Source organism: Impatiens glandulifera, chromosome 2, assembly GCF_907164915.1.
Source record: "Impatiens glandulifera chromosome 2, dImpGla2.1, whole genome shotgun sequence".
In the NCBI taxonomy this organism is placed as follows: Eukaryota; Viridiplantae; Streptophyta; class Magnoliopsida; order Ericales; family Balsaminaceae; genus Impatiens; species Impatiens glandulifera.
Genome location: NC_061863.1, coordinates 50,509,722 through 50,519,295, shown reverse-complemented (window position 1 = coordinate 50,519,295; position 9,574 = coordinate 50,509,722). Strand labels below are relative to the sequence as shown.

The following is a 9,574-nucleotide window of genomic DNA, read 5'->3' as shown; positions in this document are numbered from 1 at the left end:
GTGAATCTAAGGAATTTGCGTGATCAAAACTTGGTTCATGGGAATCGTGATATAATATGTGTTAAATTCAATGATTTATGTAATGAAATTAATGTCATTGGCGATTTATGAGAGCTCTGCGTATGATATTAGTTCTTCGATTCATATTATTAACAATTTGATCCTTATATGTAGGGAAGAAGAAATTAGAGCATGCCATCATAGTAGAGCTGATAACTTAGTTAATTTGATTTTATTAGAATAAATCCCGATTTCATAATAAGTTAGTTCAAGAACTTGACCAAATATACATTAATATCAACAATGGAAGGACTGTAAGCAGGCAAGCACAATTTCTAATAGTTCATATTTCAACAATTTGGAGTGCTAATCATAATCATCAGAATTCATAAGAATCAACAAGTTAATCAATCAAATGAATGAATGAAAGGAGGAATATATCAAATAATCAAGTTTAAGCAGAAGTAACTTCGAATATGATTCTAGTCATTCTCAACCTAATCAATGTAACATTCTTGGCACTAACTAACCTCGATTTCTTGAACAACTTACCAATCCCTTCCACCTCTGCATTCCCACATTCATCCAAAGCCAAAACACACAATCCGCCCACCTTCAACGTTCGTTCCATCTCCGCTGCAAATCGAAACGGAAACAGAGCCTCCTTCAAATGACCGCTGAAACTCAGATCGAATACCCCGTCGAAGAACGGTAGATGATGAGGATCGGCGCGGCTGACGAGCGGCGGCGAGTCCACAAGCTCGACACCAGTAACCTCCTCGACGCCTATCTGCTTCAATGCCATGACCTCGTGGCCGGCGCCGGCGGAAACGCAGAGGACATGGCTGTGATTTCCGAGGTAATTTAGGTTTCGGATTTCGATAAAGAAGGTAGCGAATGATTGGACCTTGTTGTTCCAGTCGTTGGTGGACCATAGACGCTTGTTCTTCTTGTCGATTGAAGTAATCTGTCTGGTTGTGAAATCGCAGGTGGATTTGGGGAATTTTTGATCGGAACCGTGAGGGAGGCAGGTTTCGGGGGAGTGAATGAATAGAAGGATTAAGATGATGGTGGCGATGGTTACGGATCCGCAGGATATACGGTTGAGAAGAACACGAATGTGTTTGTCCATCGAATGTGGTGCGTGCTCAAATCATTGATTCGGATTAATCCGATTCCTTCTTCTTCTATCAATCCATGGAAATGTAATCTAAGAAGAATCGGTAGATCTCCTTTCTTCACTGACAATTGTAGCAGAAAATGAATCCGATCTTGCTCGTCGGATCGGATGAATCAAGGAAACCCGTAATTAACTAACTTGTGAGAGAGAGAGACTACATAAAATTCCCAATTTGACCTTACTCTTGAACAAAATATTTAAAATAATCCTTATGTTTTATTTCAATAATATTTAATATAAATCTTATGAATATATTCAAATCAAATCCTAAATTATTTATTTTTTCATCTAGGCGCATCAATTTATAAAAATGTCATATTTGTCTTCAAACTACTAGACCAATAATATATTTTTAATAAATACTATTTATATTTTTAACTAAATTATTTAATATAAAATAAAATATTTTGAAATATTTTTTTAATTTTTTTTAATAAAATTAATTATTTGTATATATATATATATTATATTTATAATTATTAAAATTAAGGATAATTTAGAAAAATTATATATTTTTATTTTTTCTTAATTTAAATATATATATATATATAATATTTTATTTAAATATTTATTAAATAAATACTAATCAAATCATGTCAATTGTAATAATTTAGAATAATATATTTTAAGATAATTATTTTATTTTAAAATCTTTTATTAAGATTAATAATTATAAATTTATATATATATATATATAATATTTCTATTTATAATATATTAATATTATAATGAATTAAAAAACAGTTATTTAAAAATGATTTTATAATATGAAAAAAATCATTAACAATTATATATATATATATATATATTAAAATTATTAATTTAATTAAAAAAATAATATTTTCATATTTTTATCGTAATATTTTTTTCACAATTTTTTATATAAAAAATGCTATCACATTTACTTAGAATGCATGCTAGTTAGTTAACCATTTTGAAATACATATTTACATAGGGATATATGCTAGTTAACTAAGACATATTTCTTTTAACTAGTAAGTTTTAATATTTTTACATTATAAAATAATTTTAAAATTTGTTTGAATACTATTTTTTTTATTACTATAACATTTACAAAATTTTAAAACTGATTTGATAAAATAAGTGTTTTATTTATTTTTAAATAAATAAAAGATATTGTTATCTAAAAAAATGGTATAATAGATTTAGAAGGTGAAGACTACACTCCGCAATAAAATAGTCTAAATAGATAATAATTTTTAACGATTATTTGATTATGAACAAAATTTAACTTATTATATTTTTATTATTATTATATATGAATTTTATGTTTTTAAATTTTGTAAAATTCAACATATTTAAATATTATAATATAATCTATCATTTTTATATAAATATATAATTTATTACACTAACTTTAAGCTCTCAATTCTTATTCCTAACAAAAATGTGGATCAAAAATTTATTTTGATTCATTTTAAAGGTGAATGATGTATTTTTCAATTCTTCGTCTCAATAAGCCGCTCGTAAATTAATAATTTGAAACTTTTATTTTATTTTATTTTAAATCAGAATATATTCTATAGTTATTACATTCCACAAAAATCATGACTCAATTTTTTTTCTTCTATCATTTTAAAGAATAAAATCACCTTTGGTAGGGGATACATATTTGTGTGACTTTACTAGTAAACAAAAATATTTTGACTCAAAGCTGATTGAGTAGTGGTAAATGTTATTAATAGAACATTAATTCTACAAGGTTCATGAATATGTCAATTGAATTGAGATGAAAACTAAGCAACAAAAGATCATAAAGATGTAGGGTATCCATATTTCTGTGAACCATTTATACATGGTCAAGAGAGATGATGTGGATTGTGGATTTCAAAATATTACGTGTTATACTTGCTACGAGACTATGAAAGAGGACCAATCCATTCATTTTTCTTAATTTGGATGAGATTTGAAATGTTAAAACTTCTTTTAAGATAAAATTGTTCCCAAAAAATGTGATTTGAGATAGTATAACTAGACACAAGACGAAAGACAAACTCATATTACTTTTCTTTTATAGTTTAAAGTTTGATTCGAACAAAGACCTAACACTTTGTCGACTTAATTTGATCTTTATTTTTAAGTAGCATACAATGTATTGGGTCAAGTGGGTTGTGATCTAAATCCAAAATTAATGAGTGAAAGAAACCCAAAAGTTGTAGAGAAAAGGAACCACAAGCCAATTAATTAATTAGAGTGGTTTGAGAATTTTCTAGAGAGGATCTAGAGCCTGCCTGTTTTTCCCTATATTTCACGGCATAAGGTATGGCAACATTTGTGAAATAGGTAATTATTATGGTCCCATCCCATAGCACTACTTCTTGTTTGGTTTATAAATTTATAATCTACTATATATCTTTTTTTTGTCAAGAAAAAGGATTAATCATTTTTTTAAAATAAAATAAAAATTACAGTTTTTGTCTTTTACACATAAAATGTATCAATTTCCATTTCTTACTTTCAAAATCATATTATTTTAGAATGTAATAATGATTTTTAATATTTTACTTAAATAACTAACTTCTTACCCTAAATAAGATTAATTGAAAATAATCATTTAGCTATTAAAAAAATAATCTCATCTTATTTAACTTTTTTTTGCATTATTATTTGTATTCTTTTACACACAAATCTGACTTTTTTGATGAGGTAATTTACAAATATATCTCTAAATTTATTGACCTGAATATATAAACACTAATTGGATATTAAATATTTGCAACTTGCAAGTATTTAAAGAAAGAGACCGATGTAAATTGTAAGATGGTTGACTTTCCTCCTAATTAATGATGAAATATAGATATAGTGATTAAGATATTTCCAATTATCTATTAGTTATAGTATGGATAAATAAATCAGTCACAAATCTTGCAAATAGTTTATTTTTATTTGCTGTAAACGATTTTGATTATTCAAATCCTGACTCAATTTGAATGCAATAGATTATTTTTATTTGTTATTGACTATTCAAATATCTGACCAGCTAGTTATAGGGCAGAACCAAATATTATTATGATATAAAAAAGTTTGATCTTTTAGAGTCCAATATATAAATAACTTACTCTTTTTATTCAAAATATATTAATTATTATTACGATTAACAAATCAATTTTTATAGATATATCAATTGATTTTTACTTGAAATTGTTAATATATTAGTATGTTTTTACTTAATTAGTTAATTTAAACCTTATTATAAATAATTAAGATAGCTAAAATATATAATTATAATATATAAATATTTTTTTTTAATTTGAGTTATTTAAATAATTTAAAACACTTGACTCATTTCATCAATTATATTATTCAATTTATTAATTAAAATATTAATTTCTATTTTAAATTATTATTTTTTATTTTATTTATATATATAAAATACATTTTCAGTTTTTTTACCCAAAAAAAAATCATTATCAATTTTTTTTTCCAAATCATTCAATAACTAAAATCCAAACAAACCCATAGATTCAACCCATTTTTTATATGTTTTTTTTTCAAAGTGAAGTATTATTAATAAATGTTAAAATAATAATAAAATATAAAATACACAAGGACAAATCTTTCTCTCTCTAATATATATAGTAGCAAAGGTAAAAGCAATTGCAAGAAAGAAAGAGAATTGAAGAAAGTTTGAAGAATAGAATAGAATAGAATATTCTAGCTAGCTGGTAGTGGATGTGGAGTTTCTCAGATTTCGGCTATTGTTTCGGCCTTTCTTCTAGCAGTACTCCCGATCGGTTCGCAGCTGCTAATCATCCACCGAGAACGCGATCGAAGAAGGCGACGACTGATCAGATAAATTCTGGCGCCATTATAATTGATCCATTGAAGAAGAGGAAAACGCCTTCATCATCGGGGAATTGGAGACCTTCTCTTTCCGTAATATCAGAGGACGGAATCGTACCACACCATCATGACTCAAATCATCGCAGAGGACAGAAGAAAATATCTGTATCCGGTGGTGGTGCCTCCAGATCTATAGAAGATCAGACGGATGAGTACTATCCTGTTTATGGCGGCAGCAGCAACAAAAGGTATATGCATGATCTTTTAGATTTTCACCATTTTATAAAATAAAATCTTATAATTTCGGATAATGAAATCCTAACACGTAGTTTGACTGAAATGAACATTATATATAATTGCAGGAAGACTAGTGATGATATTGATTTATCAATGGCGATGCCAGCATTTTCTCCGACACCATTCTTGTTTTGAAGGCCAAAGATAGATTGTTGCTGTTGCTGATGATGGTGATGGATTTCGAGTTAATTTGAAATTGATTGTATAGCTAGGGTTCATTCATGTAATTGTAGTTCATTGTACAACTCAACCCTAGACAACTGTCATGTAATTAATTAAATGATGTGAAATAATAGGTCTTTTTCATTGTACTTTGTTTGGAAACAGTAAAAAATATTATTAAATTTGAAAATATATATAGTTACAAATATTTTAAAACTTAGGGCTTGTTCTCTTTGGGTTTTTTTAAAAACCCAACTCAAATCAATTTTCCAATCAATCACTTCTCATCAATCACACCACTCATTTCATTAACAAAAATACTAAAATACCCTCTATTTTAAATTATTATTTATTATTTTATTTATATATACCAATACCCTAAAAATAATCATCACCTCCTCAAAATCATCACCAATCATTATTTTTTTTCTCTCTCTAGGTTTTTTAAATAACCCCAATCCGAACAAGGCTTTAATTCACTTAAATTAAGTGTTTCAATAAATATTATAAACAAATATAATTAATAAATAAATTTATAAAAAACGGTTCAAAGTTCAAACCCATGTCAAGCTCTCGGGAATGGTTGAAACAAACAAACAAAGCAAATTTTCTTACTATGGATGAAAATAATTATTCTCATTTATTATTTTAACATATATGGTTTTTTTGTTTTAATCACTTATATTTGAGTTGTTATTAGGTTTGATTTGATGCAATATCTTGTTAGATAAATTTATATAATTCAACGAATACCTTAAGTAATTGCTAGATTACATGTTACTTATATCCTTCAATTGTCTTATATCATTTAATAAATAATATTTACAATAAAGGTTTCTTATTTATTTTTTCCTAAACGAGTAATGAACTATATATATTAACATAATTGGTACACTAATGGTGTTGTGAAAAAAAAACAAGGTACACCAAAAACATGAACAAAAATAACTAAAAAGACACAACTAGAATATCAAACACCAATCGATTGAAGAAATACGATATTATTTTGTTTTGGAATGGTTATGATTTCGAAGGGGTAGCAGATAGAGTCAATACGTTTTGTCAGGCTAATTGTCTTTAGTTATCATATCCACATACTTATACAAACCCTATCCCTAAGGCCTCGTTTGATGTATGGGTTATTTGGATAAATCCTGGGTTTTTTCCAAATAACCCTTGTGTGATGAAAATGATAAAAAACCAGGTTTTTTTAATTTTATTCCTATTATACCCCTCTCCCCTCTCTCTCTCCCTCTCTCCCTCTCTCCCTCTCTCCCTCTCTCCCTCTTCCTCTCCCTCTATATATATATATAATAAAATAATATTATATTAAATAAAATTTTAAATATAAAAAAATAAATATTAAAAAACTATATATATATATATATATATATATATATATATATATATATATATATATATATATATATATATATATTAATATTAACTTTTATTAATATATAAATAATATTTTTTTTTATAAATACTTATAAATAACTATTATTATAATTCAAATATTACATAAAATAATAATAGATTATAATTTTATTTATATTGTATATTTATTTTTATTTAATATAATTAATATAATTTTTTTACATAAAATTAATGTTATAAATATTTTTATTTAAATATATGTCACTTTATTTTCTAACATAATTATTTATTTACACTATTTAAAATTTAAATGGTATATTAGATAATATAGAATGTTATAATTTTATTTATATTTAATATAATTTTTTAAAATAAATGAATTTATTAATTTAATTTATATGAAAATAAATTTTATAATGTAATAAAATAATATATATATATATATATTTATAAATATAAAATAAAATATTTAAGTAAGGGTAATATGGGTATTTTAATTAATAAAAGTGTTGATTTGATTGATGATGGGATTGTTGGGTTTTGGGATAAAACCTGGGTTTTATCCCAAAAACCCAAAGATCAAACGAGGCCTAAGGGATGTACTAAGAGTTATCCCAAATTTTGAGCTGTCACATCTACACGTAAACAAAAGATGGATTTGTTTTTGTTCTCCTAGGTTTAGTTTATAAAAAAAAACATCGTGTTTGGTGAGAGTGGGCTTCCCTAGCCCGATGGCTTGCTGGACTAAGAGGGCTGGCCTTAGGGTAAGGCATAGGGCCCTTAATTTTATTGGGCCCTATTTTTTTATAAAATAGTTATATTATATTATTAATATTTTTTTTTCTCTTTTCATATTAATATATTTATTATTTTTTAATATTTTTTCCTCTTTTTATGTTATTTACTCATTTATATCTAATTTTATTTTATATTATATATAAATATTAATTATATTAAAGGCTATTATTTGGGCTGCTTTTCTAACATAATATCTAATTAATTCATAATTTTTTAACCTAATCTGATAAGGCCACCGCTCTTTTTTAACCTTTTTTAACCTAATCTGATAAGGCCGCCGCTCTTTTCTAACCTTTTTTAACCTAATCGAAGACTATCATTTTATATTCTAAGTTTCTAAGTCTAACCATAAATCCTAACCTAATCGGGCGGCCGTCATTTTATATTCTAAGTTTCCATCTATATTCTAAGTTTCTAAGTCTAACCCTAAATCTCAGCCGCCCTAAATCTCAGCCGTCATTTTCTATTTCATATCTTATGATTCTATCGATCTACAAATTCACATAATAATTTTCTAATCCTAAATCCCTACTAAATCGTCGCCGCGGCCGGTCATTTTCTATTTCTTCAAGTTTACAAATTCGTAACAACAAATCAACAATCATCTTTTGAGGTAATGATGTTACTTATTCAGTTATTTGTTTAATTTTTTCTTATTCTTATTGTTTATCTTTAATCTTTACTACTTTAAAAATTAAAATATCAATCATTATATTTTTTCTTATTCTACTCTTATTGTAGAGTATTGATATTATATCATCAATATTATCTCAAATCAGGCTATTACAAAAAATATATCACCCATCAGGTATTTTTTTTCTTCCATTTTTGAACTCTTGAAGTCTAGATCTAGTTAAATACTTTTACTAAAAATTAGTTTAAATTGGAAATATAAATGATAAAGATCTAATAAGATTTCGGAAATATGAGTCTGGTGCTTCTAAAAAAATATCAAGAAACGACACGAGACAATGACCGAATTATTAGTGGGTTCGATTTCGAAATTGTTCAATGCTAAAAATCAATTTTCTCTACTTTTAAGTTAAGGAGAAATATGTTTTCATAGTTTGTTTATTTTCTTAGATCCATATGTGTGTTTTCATAGTTGTTAATTATTATTGTATTTTTTTTTCATTTAAAACTTATTATATTAATGTTTTTGATATTTATAATGAAATGTTTTATATATGAGATATTGTTGTTATATATTTAATTCAGATATATATATTTTGTTAATTTTTAAATAATCCTAAATTTTGGACAATAATTAGACCAACTGTGTAAAATTATAGTTGTTTTCTTGGCTACTTTGGAAAGTAAAAATTGTATATTACCCTAATGTGAATTGAAGTGTTAGTATCAGATCTTTATAATCTACAATTATTTAATTTTTGGGCAGAAATTAAACTTTTTCAATTGCCACTTTTAGGATTACTTGACAACTTTTTGTCCTTGAATTTATGTTTGTTTGTCACTTGTTTTCTGATTGCATATGACGATTTTTGTAGATATTTAATTAGTTGTTCATTAATTATTAACACATGCATGTATGTATCTTTAAAAAATAATATTTTAAAATGTGAGGTTATGATTGGTTTGGAACAAATTAAATTTGGAATTGAAATTGGGACCCGTTATATTTAAAAAATATTGGTGGATGACTTAAATATGAAATTTGAATTATAAAGAAATTAAATATATATATTATTTAAGTTTTATTCAATGTTTTTTTGTTTGGATTTATGAAATTAACACCAAAAAATTGAATGATTTTTATTTTTATTTTTCTAGGCAATAGAGTTAGTTTAATTTGTTGAGATTTATTCAATAGTTGTTATTTGTTAATTGAATTATAATTTTATTTTATCAATCATTCAGGTGAAAACATTAGTTATGACCACTCTACTACCAAGTTGAATTATAATTTTTACTATAAAAATTGTAGTTTTATAAATT

General features: G+C 25.5%; 1 protein-coding gene across 1 annotated transcript; it reads right to left on the bottom strand.

Moving 5' to 3' along the window:
• Window positions 1-267: 267 nt before the first annotated feature.
• LOC124926587 lies at window positions 268-1,327 on the bottom strand. The gene has a single exon (XM_047466837.1). The coding sequence runs from the start codon at window positions 1,130-1,132 to the stop codon at window positions 455-457; it is 678 nt and encodes a 225-aa protein (XP_047322793.1). The 5' UTR covers window positions 1,133-1,327; the 3' UTR covers window positions 268-454.
• Window positions 1,328-9,574: the final 8,247 nt, after the last annotated feature.